This window comes from Hemiscyllium ocellatum, chromosome 5, assembly GCF_020745735.1.
Source record: "Hemiscyllium ocellatum isolate sHemOce1 chromosome 5, sHemOce1.pat.X.cur, whole genome shotgun sequence".
Lineage (NCBI taxonomy): Eukaryota > Metazoa > Chordata > Chondrichthyes > Orectolobiformes > Hemiscylliidae > Hemiscyllium > Hemiscyllium ocellatum.
Window position 1 is genome coordinate 41310643 of NC_083405.1, and position 18143 is coordinate 41328785.

Sequence of the window (18143 nt, forward strand, 5' to 3'; positions counted from 1 at the left end):
TGATTTCCCTCTTAAGTATACTCCTCCTTTCTTTATTCTCAGGATTCACTCGATCTATCCTGTCTATACCTGGCAAATGCTTCCTTTTTCTTAACCAAACCCTCAATTTCTTTAGTCATCCAGCATTCCCTCTACCTACCAGCCTTCTCTTTCACCCTGACAGAAATATACTTTCTCTGGATTCTTGTTATCTCATTTCTGAAGGCTTCCCATTTTCCAGCCGTCCCTTTACCTGCGAACACCTGCCTCCAATCAGGTTTCAAACGCTCTTGCCTAACACCGTCAAAATTGGCCTTTCTCTAATTTAGAACTTCAACTTTTAGTCTGGTCTATCCTTTTCCATCACTATTTTAAAATGAATAGAATTATGGTCGCTGGCCCCAAAGTGTTCCCCCACAGACACCTCAGTCACCTGCCCTGCTTTATTTCCCAAGAGTAGGTCAAGTTTTGCACCTTCTCTAGTAGGTACATCCACATGCTGAATCAGAAAATTGGCTTGTAAACACTTAAGAAATTCCTCTCCATCTAAACCTTTAACACTGTGGCAACTGCAGTCTATGTTTGGAAAGTTAAAATCCGCTACCATAACTACCCTATTATTCTTACATATAGCTGAGATCTCCTTGCAAGTTTGTTTCTCAATTTCCCTCTGACTATTGGGGGGCCTATAATACAATCCCAATAAGGTGATCATCCCTTTCTTATTTCTCAGTTCCGCCCAAATAACTTCCCTGGATGTATATCCAGGAATACCCTCCCTCAGCACAGCTGTAATGCTATCCCTTATCAAAAATGCCACTCCCCCCCCCTCTCTTGCCTCCCTTTCTATCCTTCCTGTAGCATTTGTATCCTGGAAAATTAAGCTGCCAGTCCTGCCCATCTCTGAGCCATGTTTCTGTAATTGCTATGATATCCCAGTCCTATGTTCCTAACCATGCCCTGAGTTCATCTGCCTTCCCTGTTAGGCCCCTTGCATTGAAATAAATGCAGTTTAATTTATTAGTCCTACCTTGTCCCTGTCTGCCCTGACTGTTTGACTCACTCCTGTTCTCAGCTGTACCCATCTCAGATCGATCTCTTTCCTCATTATCTCCCTGGGTCCCATCCCCCCACCTTACTAGTTTAAATCTTCCCAAGCAGTTCTAGCAAATTTCCCTGCCAGTATATTAGTCCCCTTCTAATTTAGGTGCAAGCCGTCCTTCTTGTACAGGTCACTTCTACCCCAAAAGAGATTCCAATGATCCAAAAATGTGAATCCTTCTCCCATACACCAGCTCCTCAGCCATGCATTCATCTGCTCTATCCTGCTATTCCTGCCCTCACTAGCTCGTAGCACTGGGAGTAATCCAGATATTACTACCTTTGAGGATCTCCTTTTTAAATTCCTGCCTAAATCTCTGTAATCTCCCTTCAGAGTCTCAACATTTTCCCTTCCAATGTCATTGGTTCCAATGTGGACAATGACCTCCTGCTGGCCCCTCTCCCCCGTGAGAACATTCTGCACCTCTCTGAGACATCCTTGATCCTGGCACCAGGGAATCAACATACCATTCTGCTTTTTCTCTTCTGGCCACAGAAATGTCTGTCTGTACCTCTGACTAGAGAATCCCCTAACACAATTGATCTCTTGGAACCCGACGTACCCCTCGTTGCATTAGAGCCGGTCTCAATATCAGAAACCTGGCTGTTCGTGCTACGTTCCCCTGAGAATCCATCATCCCCTACATTTTCCAAACAGCATACCTGTTTGAAATGGGTTTATCCACAAAAGACTCCTGCTCTAGCTGCCTACCTCTCTTACCCTTCCTGGAGTTAACCCATCTATGTGACTGTATCTGAGACTTTCCCCCCTTCCTACATCTGCCATCCATCGCATACTGTTGCTGTTGCAAATTCCTCATCGCTTCTATCTGTCTCTCCAACCGATCCATTCAATCTGATAAGATTTGCATCCAACAGCATTTATGGCAGATATAATCCACAGTAACCCTTAATCTCTCTTTAAACTCCCACATCTAAGGAGAAGTACACATCACTGCAAAGGCCATTTTTGCTCCTTCACAATTTACAGACACAGAAAATAACACTGTCTTTTTCCTCTACAAACACTGCCCCGGGTTAAATTAATAGCTATGGCTTATATTTTAAGTTTAATCAAGAGACTTATCCCCAAAAACAGAATCAAGAAAGAATCCACTATACTCACTACTGCAGCCTTTCTCTTGGACAGACGTAAAACAGCAATTAACTTATCTGATTCTGTGCTGTGAACTTTGCCCAACAGTTCCTCCAAGATTAGTTGTGAATTTCACTGTTTGTTAATGACAATATCCGAAATAAATCAGATTTTTGAAAGAAATGTCTCAACATTTCAATCAGCAGACACCATAGTTCTTTGGATGATTTCCTGGTTTACCACTTCGGCATAACCCCAGCCACTTTTCCAAGGGTTTCACCCTACTCCAAAATGTTGCTGGTAGGACAAGAGAATGCACAACACTGTAATATTGTCACCAATGGTGTGAAAAGCAATTGTTTATATTTCCATGATAATTCCATGATGTTTTAAGAGCGCTTTAAATAGCCAACATAAATGGGATTTGTCCAATCAGATCTTTGACGATCAGTGCAGACTCAATGGTCTAAATGGCCTCTTTCCGTTCGGTAAACACAGAGTCTAAAAAGCTATAATTATGTGACAGACCTTGGCAACAATCAGCCACAACCATCTCCGAAAACAATGTCAGCCAAGCACACTCTGGTCAGTCTGGAATGATGAATTATGTTATAATCAGCTTCAGAAATTACTGACTCCAACAGAACTCCTTATACAATAGAATTGAAAGTTATATCCAGTTTACAAGACGTGTTAATGACTTTCCACTTAACCCCTGGGAAAGGGCTATAAACTACTGGCTGTCAGCAATGCAAGCCTTTGTCTAGAGGATAACTGCTTCTCCTCCTCAGGAGGCTTGGTCATATGACTCCCACAATATTGAAAACAACTACTTCTTGAATATAATGTTTTGAAACAGCACGCAGTAAAGGGATCACTGCTGTTTCACATCACAGTTAATGAATATTAATACACCTAACTCTGGGTCACAGAGGAAAAGTCTATGGTCTGTTAAAAGCACCAAACAAACTTGGAATTCTGCAAGTTACATTTTCATCAGAACAAAGAAGAAGTAGTTACATTTCATCAAAATCTTCTTAAGGATTTTTTAAAGAAATGCTTATTGAGAAGAAATTACCTACAACTCAATTGCTAGCTCGCCAACTAATCACCTTGACAAAGTTGTTCCAGGTGCTAATACTAACTTTGGGTGCAATCTTAAAAAGTAAGGACTTTGTTACAAACTGGATACAAACTGAAAAGCTCTACCGTATCTCACACTTATGTTTGACCATTTTGTCATACTTTTTCAAGTTTAGTAATATCTTTCAGCACTAGCCTGTCACTGCAATAAGTTACATTTCATATAAACCTGACCAAGGTCAAAGAATTAAGTTTACCATGCAATCATAATCCAAAGGATCATAGGTGCTTTCCTTAAAAACATTGCAGCACTCCAAGAATTCATTGTTCATTTTAGAAACTTGTTCACTTAGGATTTTTCCCTTCATGCCACCAAACTCCAACCTCTCCAGTTTTTGGAATTCTAGCATAGTAATAAACAAATCCTGCAAAAAGAAGATATAGCATCACAAACATTTCACATTATAAAGACTGTAAACATTCTCTTTACTAAATATTCATCAATTAATAATAATGTGGGCATATTTGAATGAGAAGAAACCATTTTGAAAATTAGAATTATGAACATATGCAAAAGGAAGTGGGAAAATTGTATTCTCCAAGGAGTTTATTCTTTGCTAATTACCTAAAAAGACTTAAATGGTTCCAATATCTAGTCCAGCCATATAATTTGCCGACATCCTACTGAATATTCTCAATCATCCGTAAATCATGAACCCATGAAACAATGAATGATTTATTGTCATCAGCACATGTGATTCAAATTCATATAGATAAATATGAAGTATTACGAAGAAGCTGGCAACAAAACAACCCATGTTAAGTGGGAGGTTGTCAGGTACATGAATGCCATCTCCTAGAAGAGGTAACGAACATTACCTTCAAAAGGCTTCATGGTCTCAAGAAGGGACCTCTGTGCCTCGGGCTGCCCCTTGGCCCTGACACTGCCACTAGTTAGATTCCCCCCTCCGAACATCAAAGCTTGCCTAATCACCTCAGCACTGAAACAAATCTTCTACTACAAGGAGTCCAATCATTACAGCCTCCATAACTGCCAGTGGTCTACGTGGCACAGTTAAAGCTGCAGAGCTGATTATGGGGAGGGTCAGGTACAAGCCATTCTGCTATATTGAGCATTTGTCAACTCAAATGGGCCATAACGAGATTGATGAATAGAGGACTCTGTTCTAAAGCAAGAACTTTTAAAACATATTAGCTATAACACGGTTGCATCATCAATGCTTTAATTGTCTTTTTTTGCACGATGTTTATATAGCACGGGGTCGCATAAGAGCGCAACCATCACTTTACAGACGAACTGCTTGTAATATCATTATGACAGGTTGGCAATGGCTTCTTGACTGGCTGCCACTGAGAGGACTGCCTCCACAGTCCCAGAGTGTCTATTCAGGATTGGGACCCAGACATGTCCATATCATCGTGACCACGTTCAGACCAGGAAAGTTCCAGCAAGGAAGTCATGTGCAGATGCGTAAGCTTTCAAATTATATACAAATATAGATGGATATCCATTGCTACCCATTTGCACAGTCTGCAATGTCAAGCAAGGTTTACTAGTATTAAAAGTAATTATAAAATAAGAAGTTTTTGTGACATTTACCTCAAGCTCTAGCAGACGGTTTAAAAACCTGTCAAACCGTGAGAAAATCATCGATAATGGGAAGTCCCAGAGTTTGCAATCTTGTTCTTTTGTGTAATAGCTTGCTAACTTTTCTTTGTGCTTCAAGAAACAGTCCTTATAAGCTCGAAAGATTTTCACAGATATTTGTACATGTTCCAGGGACTCCTCAACCTCCTCTTTCAAAAGTTCCTCTGGTGACAAAGAAACTATTGCCTAGAAGAGAGCATATGCACAATAGACATTTTAATAATACCCATCTCAAAAATAATACCTGATTATCCAGATTGTTTCAAGGGCAACTAGGGATGGGCAATTATTGCTGGGCCAGCCAGTGCTGCTCACATCCCACAAGTGAGTAAAAAAAGCTACAGTACCAATATTATCAACAATTTGCTCTATCAAATTAAATGAAACAAAATGATCTTTACTGTTATTTATAAAAACCTTGTTCATTACATGTTCATCTGAATTAATCTTGGAAGCTCTTTTTAAATATGCAAAGCTTGGAGCTTGAATTAAACCTTCTCTTCTTCCCTCACGACTCCAGAACCTGTGAATTTACTGTAAAATGAATTGCTTGAATAATATTCACCACATATGTGTGAATATAAAGCGATATATATTAAAGAGATTTTAGAAATATAGTGAATATTTGGCCTGGCAGTCTTCAAGTTTGAGTAGTGGCTAACCAAAGTACATGTTGCCACAAGTTTACCCTTCCTTCTACGAAATTTATTAAACGGCAAAGAAAATCAAATAATGTCAACACCTAAACTACACTGCAAAATTAAAACACCCCTATTATAGTGAGGACTGGTATGTCTCATGCATCTCAGAAGTTCAAAATGATTATGCTCTTACTACAGGTTCAAACGTTACCACGTCCTGTATACATTGTTATTCAATACCCTGACTGCAGTACAGTAGTATAGTCTAGATTAGAGTGGTGCTGGAAAAGCACAGCAGGTCAGGCAGCATCCGAGGAGCAGGAAAATTGACATTTCGGGCAAAAGCCCTTCACCTGGAATGATGCTTCATTCCTGATGAAGGGCTTTTGCCCGAAACGTCGATTTTCCTGTTCCTTAAATGCTGCCTGACCTACTGTGCTTTTCCAGCACCACTCTAATCTAGACTCTGATTTCCAGCATCTGCAGTCCTCACTTTTGCCTACAGTAGTGCTGTAGCATTCTGGATACTTTGTGTAAATGTGCATGCTTATTTTATTCTTAAATCATACTGGAATTATCTCACAAGATAACATACCCCTTATTTCAAAAACCCTGTTTCATTGATTATTATGTCTAAAGAAAAGTTTTAAAAAGTTATAATTAAACTGAACAACTTGAGAGCATTTTGTAATAAAATAAATGACTGCATATATGAAGCAAAAGCAGAAATTGCTGGAGAAACTCAGTGGGTTTGATAGCATTTGTGTAGAGAAAACACAGCTAATGTTTTGGGTCCAGTGACCCTACTTCAGAAATGACAGAATTTTATAGTTTGTCATCCTTTCTCAAAAACATTACTCATAAAATGACTTAGTTGGTAGAGATTGTTGTGCCTCCAAAATTATGGATGTGGTATTCATTACACAGCTCCAACATCTGTACTTTAAACATGGTGTCAGCTAACCTTTGACTACAGGGTGTTAAGTGAATTCACAGGTGAAATAACTGCAGAGAGGCCAGTATCCTGTCACCAAGTCACCCTTTATTTATATGTGCATTGTATATGGACTCTGACCAGCCAGCTCAAAGCCAGTCCCTCGATTGAGAGACCTTCTGAATCTCCTCTTTTTTTTCTTCTTCATTTCTTCTTTTTTTCTTTGTTTTTTATTTTCTCTTTTGTTTTCTTTTTCTTTTCAGCACCCATGTTGTGTGTGTGCAGGTGTGAGACACAAGGATCTCCTGTTTATTTATTTTTAAAAAGATTTTATTAAACAAATTACAAAACAGTTTACAAAAAAAAGTTAACATTTACAGCTGTATACAACAGCAATTTTATAAGGGAGAGGAGCAGCAAAGCCTACCATTCAACCAGTTTATAGGGAGATGAGGACAAACCTCAAATAGAATCTGCTTATTTATTTTTTTTCTTCTCTTTTTGTGTGCAGGTGTGAGACACAGTGAGAGACACAAGGTGTACGAATCTTTATTCAATTTCCACCATCAGGAAGAAAGGAAACACCTGAGGGGCCAGTGACAAGCAGTGCCCTTCACAAAGGGCAATGCTGTGTGATCAAACAGTGAAGAGAAGGGCAGGGATTAAATCAAAACAGAGTTGGAGGGGGAAATAATAAATCCACTCCCTGCGGCGCCCACCTCTCCCTGAACAACTCCAGGGTGCTCCTTCTCCAAGGACACCCTGGCTCTAACATAACATAACATGGAAGAGAGGCAGGCAGTCCGTCCTAATGACCCCCTCCATGGCCCGCTCCCTGGACCTGTTTATGGCCAGTTTGGCCAGTCCCAGGAGCAGACTCACGAGGAGGTCTTCAGACCTGCCCTCCCTCCTCCGTACTGGGTGCCCGAAGATCAGGAGCATGGGACTGAAGTGCAACCAAAAGCAGAGGAGGAGGTTTTTAAGAAAAATAATCTCCTACTTACTCTGTCAGACAGGGTGCCCTGATTGGCCCAGGTTGACAACTCTAATCAAGATTCTCAGTCAATGAGATCCACCCAGTCCTGGTTCTAACGATTACAACAGGGTTGCTTCAAAACAAAAGGACTTTAGCTCTTTTAAACATTTGACTAGGGATGCAACTGGTCTAAATCAATCCTTTGCTGCTCCCTTGATTGGCTTGTTCACACACTATTTTCATTGAGTTTAAGTAATCGTTCACGGCCAACTCTATTTCACAATTCCAGTCTTGCACATGCTCAGAGAATCAATTAATTGGCTTACTGGCTTTACACACAACTGCTATTCAGATTGGCAACAAGGGCATTGTTTGGTGCATCAGGTAACAGCATTGTCTCATTATAGTGCTCACTTGGCCATTCCTGATGAAGGGCTTATGCCCGAAACGTCGAGTTTCCTATTCCTTGGATGCTGCCTAACCTGCTGTGCTTTAACCAGCAACACATTTTCAGCTGTGATCTCCAGCATCGGCAGACCTAATTTTTTACCCCATTTCATTGTGCAGCCTTGATATTTTTTGTCTGATTGCCACAAGAATTCCCATCTTGTTTCAGCCTTGTTTGATGTCAAAAGCTACTTACTAGAATTAGTCTTCTTTCTGAAAGGCTGAGTGGCTTGCCCTTGATCTTCACTAATATTGCAACTGTTTACTTGTTCAGAACATGTATTCTTCATATCAATAATCATGCTTACTTTTACAGAAGGTAGGCTCGTTTTCTTCTATTCCTTGATCCACAACCTCCATGTCCAAGACATTTACACAAGAGTAGAAGGACTATCAGAGGAATCAACACACTGGCTAGTAAGGTCATTCTTAGTAAGACTGAACTTCTGCTGAGCAGGAAGAAGCCAATGTTCAGAGCCCTGTTGATTATCCCAAGCCTTGAATTTTCACTGGGGGTATTTGCTGTGCAGTGCATCTCTTGGTTGCATCAACATTCATCTTGTTAGAAAGTAGCAAGATGTGATTGACTCCAGTTTTGAAATGGGGTAGTTTACTTTTTTGTAAACAAATTTGGAGCCAAACATTTGACTTCCCTCTCATAACAATGCAACACAATATTGGCTTCCATCTCTTGGAGCTTGTTTTCAAGTTCTCCTTTCAGTTTTATGGGTATTTCACCTGGTCAATGATTCATTGATTTCTTCTCTGTATCACTGATGTAATACTCAAGAACTTCAACGTATCTAGCCATCTCAGTAAAACACTGGATATTTAGACCAAATTACTTTTTTTGCTTCTGATTTGACTGAGTACATAACCTACAATACTCAGTGTGATCTCCTTCATCTCATGATTGATTAAGATCAGATCCAACTCTTCACAACTCGTCAGGGTAGATGGTCCATCTGTTTTAGTGATATTGAACATTCAGTTAACAACTGTGTAATTGAGCCATCTTCAGCTGTCTCATCTCAGTTTTCCAGTGAAGAGTTTGCATGACATTGCTCAATTATGTAGCAAGTCTCTTTGAGGAATTTTTCTTCTTTCAGATTTTCAGGAAAATCATAAGAAGATTATAGTCTGAGTAGAGGCTGGGAGACATGATTTTGTATTTTGGTCTCAGACTTCAGTTTCAGCTTTATGGTTCTTAGCTCTTTGTACTCTTTTCCTGATGTGAATGGTTCCATTCATTTATTTTTCCTGGGAAATGTCAGTTTGTGATAGTTCACGTAGGTGTAAGTTTTCTTTTTTACATCTATTTCATCACAACCTCTTGGTCATATTCCACCTCCCATTTGCATTACTATTGTTATCTTGTCGCTGGTAACTCAATAAACATCAGCTTCCTTTGCTCTGCACATTGTTTCACAGCCATTGGGTTTTCCAGAGGCTCTGGAGTTGAATCCACAGGCAGGACACTTCCTTCTAACTGTGAGCTTGTGGTCATCCAAACTCTTAGACATCTTTCTCTGTGCCTGGCCTCTGTTCTTCTGTTGCTTGCAAACTAAGTCAACTTGACTGCTTTTCCCCCAATTTATCTAGAAGCTAGTCATCTGGACAATCAGCATCTCCATCGGTTTGTGCTACCCATATATAACCTCTATACAAGATTGAGGGCCAATTACTCCCAGGCAACTTTTTAAATTTCACTTAGTAGAAACCCCAGTGGAGCTAAGTTTTTTTGTTTGTTTCCTACAGCTTAAATTTCCTGTCTGCCTTTCTCAATCTTGCTAAGAAATTGTCACCAGGACCCCTTAGTCCATGCCTCAGACTCTGAAATTCATACCAGTGAATTGGACTATTTGTCCTTGGCTGGAAAAACATTTTTTTCTCAGAAAAATACCTTTCTTTTTCTGCCATCCTCCACAACAACTTGTGATATTGTGAGCTTGTCTTTTCCAATCAAAGCAATTTGCACATAAGGGTGTGCAGAGCACCAAATTAGCTCATTACCAGCCCTTCAACCATTGCTTGAAGTCTATATTTGTTGGCCATAGTTCTTGACTCAGCCCCTTTACATTTATGTTGGTGGATCTGATGAGTTGACTTTGGCTGGATGTGTGCGCTGAATTTCTCAAACAAAAATAGTGTCAGAGTTCATACTACTTTCCTCACTGATCCCCCAGCTAATAAACAGATCCAATCCTTTCTCAAGATTTTTCATAATCCAGTTCAGCAGTAAATACCTTTAAAATGCTTAGCATTACAACACAACAGCCCCAGACTGAAAATATTCTTCCACACAATTGATTTTTTTGCCGATTGAAATGCCTTCAAAGTTTGAAAGCGTTGCTTCTAACATGTCAACTATAGCCAGAAGTGACAAGCAGTCATTCAAAAGAATGTTAAAATTAAAGTAAATGCAAACATTGTGAAAATAAAATCTTGCAAAAAATATCACTGGATTGTGATGATGTTTGTTATATGATTAATTAATGTCAATCTCTAACTGCTGCCTTCATCTACACAAGCTTTTGTTATGTGTTCACCAACAGATTAAAAGACCAAAGGAAAACTAATTTCAGATGAGGCTAGGTTATGCTGGACCTCTAAAACAGGCCTCACTATTCCTGAGCCCAGGAAAGTAAATGACCCAGGGACTCAAATTTGAAGGACACCTGATGACTCCTTCCAAAATCTACTTTTACTTGAAAGTCAGAAGATAAAATAGTTCACATTTTAATGAAAACCTAATATTACCCTGCAGAAAAAGTGCCAACAGAAAAGGAAGGAGCAATGGGAAAAAGTAGAAAGTTTTAAAACTCTCTGAAGAAAAAATCTGTGCCATTAAACTCAACATCAACAGTGTTCCTGATGAAGGGCTTTTGCCCAAAACGTTAATTTTCCTGCTCCTCAGATGCTGCCTACCTGCTGTGCTTTTCCAGCGCCACCCTAATCTAGACTCTGGCCTCCAGTATCTGCAGTTCTCACTTTCACCTATCAACATCAAACCCAAACCACAAGAGAGTAAAAGTATTTTAATTTACAATGATTATTTTTAAATAAATACTTCTACTGAATAAGTAAAGTTGAAGATTAAAGTATAAAATATTTCTAAAAACACATCCTTATCCATCAGCAGAATCATGCAGTTAGGTCAGTCAATGCAGCATTAAAAACAATTTGAGGTACCACTCTTAATTTGCAACAATAATCTTTTATTTCAAGTAAATAAAGCTATAACTGCTTAGCTACTTACTCAGGGGAATTAATCAGCCTTTTTTTAAAACCATCTGTAACATAATCAAATCCCTTTTTGATACCAAAGACTACTTTTTGCTGTTAACAATTTCAGCCAATGCATAGATTCTTATAATATTTTGATAAAAGATATTTCTTCTCTGTTAACACGATCACTTTGCTTAATGATAGCTGAGAGTCAATTTTACACTTATTTAAAATTACCTTTTCAATCAACAAATTGCAGAATTCCTGCAGGACAACAATGATGCGAAGAGGAACACAATAAAATTTGGAATGGCTCCAGATGAGACAGATGGTGTGAAAGAGAGCTGGAATGAACACAAGAGTCTCTGCAAGTTCACTCTCTTGCAAACTTTCAATATGGTGCTGCAGCGGTCTAAGATGGAGGTCGATGTCTTGGACTTCAACCAATGCTGAATAAAATTATAACATTAAGAATTCAATATGAGTACACAATAGAAAAACATGGGAAAACCATTCTAATAAAGGTTGAAACAAAATTTTAAAATACGTATTTTGCAACGTAATGAATAAATGTACCTACTGAATAGCTTTTTGCATTTTTTGAAGAGTTTATTAAAATTTCTTTGGGAAGGCTTTTGGCAGAAGCCAAGGCGATGCTAACAAGACTGTGATCCTGACAGCTGAGGTCAGACTCTCTAGTCTGAATGAGTGCAGCATGCCAAGACTTCCTGGATGCATCAATACCTTTCAGTTAGCTGCACTGATAGGATATATTTCTTAGCAAATTCTGCTTCATTGCATTTGCTCACTCAATTAGAAAAACACGGGAAATGTCAGTTGTTTAACCGAGGTGATGTCTAAATTGAGTATTTATTTTTAAAAAAGGAAACGCCGTGCATATACTTCTGTTTGTATCTTCATGTGTAAGGGCAAAAAATAGAAACAGATGTTATATCACTGTTGTTTTGTGTTCTTGTTATAAAAGCATAGAAAACTGACAGCAATAACAAATAAGGGACAGCAAAAAGACAGAGAGACTGCACCATGCAAAAGAGATAGTTTACTAGTTTAATGCTAATCATCTGGTTTCTAACAGTCCTGAGAAATTCAGAAGAATTCAGCTCATTTGGTTACACCGCTAACTAAATAATCAAGGCCAGGGTATGACAATTAGAGTCATAGAGATGTACCACATGGAAACAGACCCTTCAGTCCAACCTGTCCATGCCGACCAGATATCCCAACCCAATCTAGTCCCACCTGCCAGCACCCGGCCTATATCCCTCCAAACCCTTCCTATTTAGATACCCATCCAAATGCCCCTTAAATGTTGCAATTGTACCAGCTTCCACCACATCCTCTGGCAGATCATTCCATACCACTCTCTGCGTGAAAAAGTTGCCCCTTAGGTCTCTTTTATATCTTTCCCCTTTCACCCTAAACCTATGCCCTCTAGTTCTGGACTCACCGACCCCGGGAAAAGACTTTGTCTATTTACCCTATCCATGCCCCTCATAATTTTGTAAACCTCTATAAGGCCACCCCTCAGCCTCCGACACTCCAGAGAAAACAGCCCCAGCCTGTTCAGCCTCTCCCTGTAGCTCAGATCCTCCAACCCTGGCAACATCCTTGTAAATCTTTTCTGTACCCTTTCAAGTTTCACAACATCTTTCCGATAGGAAGGAGACCAGAATTGCACGCAATATTCCAACAGTGGTCTAACCAATGTCCTGTACAGCCGCAACATGACCTCCCAACACCTGTACTCAATACTCTGACCAATAAAGAAAAGCATACCAAACTTCACTATCCTATCTACTTGTGACTCCATTTTCAAGGAACTATGAACCTGCACTCCAAGGTCTCTTTGTTCAGCAACACTCCATGAGACCTTACCATTAAGTGTATAAGTCATGCTAAGATTTGCTTTCCCAAAATGCAGCACCTCGCATTTATCTGAATTAAACTGCATCTGCCACTTCTCAGTCCATTGGCCCATCTGGTCAAGATCCTGTTGTAATCTGAGGTAACCCTCTTCGCTGTCCATTACACCTCCAATTTTGGTGTCATCTGCAAACTTACTAAGTGTACCTCTTATGCTTGCATCCAAATAATTTATATAGATGACAAAAAGTAGAGGGCCCAGCAGCGATCCTTGTGGCACTCCACTGGTCACAGGCCTCCAGTTTGAAAAACAACCCTTCACTACAACTCTCTGTCTTCTGCCTTTGAGCCAATTCTGTGTCCAAATGACTAGTTCACCCTGTATTCCATGAGATCTAACCTTGCTAATCAGTCTCCCATGGGGAACCTTGTCGAACGCCTTATTGAAGTCCATATAGATCACATCTACTGTTCTGCCATCATCAATCTTCTTTGTTACTTCGTCAAAAAACTCAATCAAGTTTGTGAGGCAAGATTTCCCACGCACAAAACCATGTTGACTATTCCAATTCGGTCCTTGCCTTTCCAAATACATGTACATCCTGTCCCTCAGGATTCCCTCCAACAACTTGCCCACCACCAAGGTCAGGCTCACCGGTCTATAGTTCCCTGGCTTGTCTATACCACCCTTCTTAAACAGTGGCACCACGTTTGCCAACCTCCAGTCTTCTGGCACCTCACCTGTGACTATCGATGATACAAATATCTCAGCAAGAGGCCCAGCAATCACTTCTCTAGCTCCCCACAGAGTTCTCGGGAACACCTGATCAGGTCCTGGGGATTTATCCATCTTTGACCATTTCAAGGCATCCAGCCCTTCCTCTTCTGTAATATGGACATTTTGCAAGATGCCACCATCTATTTCCCTACAGTCTATATCTTCCATATGCTTTTCCACAGTAAATACGATGCAAAATATTCATTTAGTATCTCCCCCATTTTCTGTGACTCCACACGAAGGCCGCCTTGCTGATCTTTGAGGAGCCCTATTCTCTCCCTAGTTACCCTTTTGTCCTTAATATACTTGCAAAAACCCTCAATCCTCTTCTCTTTAGTTTGCTCTGGTGTCTTTGATGGATGCAATATCTCGTAATTCTCATGCATACATTGCCTCTTGGTAAAAATCAATAGTAAACTATGCAATAGTTTTTATCCAGAAACTCATATCAACCAACTCTTCTATCTTTTTCTCAACTCCACCACTATACCAAAATATACTCACAGCCTGTCTAAGATCCAGTGCTAGTTCAGAATAAATATCAGGAAGACTAAGCCATTGTCCACTACAAGAAACTCAATTCTCTAGTCAGAGATTTCACTGTTCTTCTAGATATCTGTCTGTTGCTGAAGTAACCTGTTTATAATCATCGAGATGAACTTCCAACCACATTTCTGTGGCATCACCTTGACCACTCAGTTTCACAGGGATGGTAATATAAAAGAAACATGAAGGTTGGGGGTCGGGGAGAGGGGAATCATCATTCTTCTAGGCGGAGCCTGCAATTCAACCACAAGAACAGAAGGCTGAAACCTTATCACCTTATTGCACTGTGCAATAAAGGAGCAATATAGCTGTCACTACATGTAAAGTGAATGAAGCAAATCATTACTTTTCTCTTTGAAGGCAGTGCCTGATTCCACCACTGTCTCAGATCATCTGCTGCTCAAACCATGTCCTATGGTTTAGCTTTATAGTTAACTATCCCAACATATTTCTAGCCAGCTCTCTTACACTACTTTCATACTACATTTTCAAGTTGACAAGCTGTGGAGACTACTGGAGTACAGCAAGAATCAATGCTTGGTCCTCAACTAATTTCAATCATTAGTATTAACTCAGATGGAGGGACATAACTGTAGAAGGTAGGTGGAAGCAAGGTGTGAAGAGCACACAAAGAAGCTGTAAAAATATAAAGGCAGGCAAATGAGTGGGCAAGAAGATGGCAGATAGCGTAAAAATGTAGAGAAACAAAGTTACTCACTTTATGGAGCTCCAACAAAGATAAAGTCAGATAGAGTTATGGATATATGTTGCAAATCCAAAGTGATAGCGCTACATTGGGTGAGTGAAATTAGGCACTTACACACTGGAATTGAATTCCCCCTTTCCCCATGCCCCAGCGCCCCAAAAAACCCTTGAATATTACACTTTGACCATGAGAATAGAAGAGCAGAATAGTTTTAAAGGTGTCGCTATTCATAAAATTGGAACATGTGCAAAGAATGCAGCAAGTTCGAATGCAGGTAAAACAAACAATGAGGAAACACATGGCAGCCTGACCTTTATTACATGGATAAGTTTGGGGGCATAACAAAATATCTTGTTATTACACGTATGCACGAATGCAATAGCTCTGAAGCATTGTCTGAGAAGTGAATGTAGGAATAGCAAACTCCGGTTAGATTTTTAAGTCTGCGCCTGTATAGCTTTAGGCATTGGACATGACTGGGCAAGTTAATGAAAAGTTTGTAGTGATTGTGATTGCTTGAGGCTGTAAATTTTAATGTTAATTGTTGTCAAAAGAATGACCTTTCAGTGAAATTCAAGTTGCTGGCAGATGAGTGGCATTACCCAATCGGTGGTTACATACTTCATGAAGTTGGCCTTAACAGAGCCTTACATTCAAAAACTATATTCTGCCTTCAAAAGAGAAAAGTAATGATTTGCTTCATTCACTTTACATGTCATGACAGCTATATTGCTCCTTTATTGCACAGTGCAATAAGGTGGTAAGGTTTCAGCCTTCTGTTCTTGTGGTTGAATTGCAGGCTCAGTCTAGAAGAATGATGATTCCCCTCTCCCCCGACCCCCAACCTTCATGTTTCTTTTATATTACTATCCCTGTGGCCCTGATGATCTTCCAGCCTCCCCCCATTTCTGATCAAATCCTTTCTATAATGTTAATGCTCTCCACAGTGGTTAGCACGGCTGCCTCACAGCACAGAGACCCGGGTACAATTCCTGCCTCAGACTGTGTGGAGTTTGGACATTCGCCCTGCGTCTGTGTGGGTTTCCTCCGGGTGCTCTGGTTTCCTCCCACAGTCCAAAGATGTACAGGTTAGGTGAATTGGCAATGCTAAATTGTCTGTAGTATTAGGTGAAGGGGTAAACGTAAGGGAATGGGTCTGGGTGGGTTGCGCTTCGGCGGGTCGGTGTGGACTTGTTGGGCCGAAGGGCCTGTTTCCACACTGTAAGTAATCTGAACTAATCTAATTTACCTGCCTGAGCCCCTTCTTGGCCTTACACATATCCCATGTTGAGGCTTGAATGATTGTGACTTGACAAAACCTTAGCTCACAATTTACTGTTCCCTTCACTGATGTTTGAATTCCCAACCTTCTATCTGTAATTTCCCTCTTACACGAACAACACTCCCACAGTGGCTCATTCCAGTGAGCCCAGACCTGATCTGCACTTTCCCCAGTACTGGGTCGACTGATCAACCTCTGACCATGAATACCCAACCTCAGGTCTGATTGTGGCACAACTCTTGAACTAACTTGTGAGGATAAACAGGACTGAGCACTTCCCAGTCCCCAAACATTGTCTCCACAGCAGCCTCACTGACCTGACCGTTACACTTCACCTGCAGAACAGGCTGTGGACCAAACCCCCAAGTGTAAGGACACGGATTCTTGGACTCTGGTTGGACCAACTGCCTGGCTGTTCAACACCTGGTCTAAGGTCGGATGAAACCCTTGTCTGACTGTGGTGGCTGACCGTAGTCCCTCTTCATCCCACTAAGATCTGGCCCCATTTTACTTTCAGTTGTAATCATTTACCTAACCACATGAGGCAAGATGAGCTATTAATAGGATGAAAGTATATAAACAAGGTAGTCACCGCTCTTTAGCAAGGGTCAGGTCTTGCTGTTTAAACTCGAAGGGAAAAAATGGAAATCTGATTATTCGTGGCAGGACTATGAATTTTTCATTCCCACCATGCTGTCCTGATGTTCTTGCCATTGTCCATGTCTCTTGAGGCAAGGGAAGGTTCTGCTCCTAGCCTTAGAAATGAAAATTCCGCTCAACTTATCAGCATCACCACTATAAAGCCCCTTCAGAATCTTCCATGTTTCGGTGAGATCATTTGTTATTTTTCTAATCTCCGAATGTGTAGGCCCAATTTAATCTCTCATTGAAGGATAACACCCTTCCCGCCAAAAAAAATTAATAAGCTTTCATTATTGTCGCTAATACAAGTGTCACTTTCCTTATGGATGTGGTCTCACAATAGTCCTTTACATTTTTAACAAGACATCTTGATATGCCAAAATTATCCATGTAATAAAGGTCAGTCTGCCATGTGCTTCCTCATTGTTTGTTTTACCTGCATTCGAACTTGCTGCATTCTTTGCACATGTTCCAATTTTATGGACAGCAACATCTTTAAAACTATTCTGCTCTTCTATTCTCATGGTCAAAGTGTAATGTTCAAGGGTTTTTTTGGGGGGGGTTTGGGCACGGGGGAAGGGGGAATTCAATTCCAGTGTGTAAGTGCCTAATTTCACTCACCCAATGTAGCGCTATCACTTTGGATTTGCAACATATATCCATAACTTTTTCTGACTTGATCTTTGTTGGAGCTCCACAATGAGGTGTGAATTTAGCTTTCGGATCTCCAGTGCCCCTCTTTATTTCTGCACTCCTGGAACCTTTTAGTTGATGAATAAATGTCATCTAAAACATATGATTGTATGTGTGGCATCTTCAGCTGATCTCACCTTCACGTATCTGCACTTTACAGTCCTATTTAGGAAGAAGTATCAGACAGTGAGGTAGTGTAGTAATGCAGCATGCTGTGGAAGTTAGGTGAATTTTTATGCTTCAGTTCTCATCCAACTGTATCTGGGTGTTGCACAGTGCAGACACTCATGATAGGTAACATACATATTGGGAGCAATCTTGAGGTACCTCTTATTTTACTTTCCATCACCAGTTACCCTTCAACATTTCAGATTTCACACAGACTGCTAAACAGATGTGAAATACTTGAGTATCCTGGAGGACAGAGGTGAACTGGAGAGATGAAACATTGGGCACAA

The 18143-nt window shown here is 40.3% G+C and overlaps 1 protein-coding gene across 1 annotated transcript in view; it reads right to left on the bottom strand.

Annotated features, from left to right (window-relative positions):
- Positions 1-18143, bottom strand: part of LOC132816011 (dynein axonemal heavy chain 11-like) — a 417048-nt gene that overhangs the window by 389420 nt on the left and 9485 nt on the right. Inside the window, exons 4-6 of the mRNA XM_060825416.1 lie at positions 11392-11603; positions 4881-5114; positions 3517-3684 (exon numbers count right to left, since the gene is read on the bottom strand). Coding sequence (XP_060681399.1) covers positions 3517-3684; positions 4881-5114; positions 11392-11603 — 614 coding nt within the window. The remainder of the gene's footprint in view (positions 1-3516; positions 3685-4880; positions 5115-11391; positions 11604-18143) is intronic.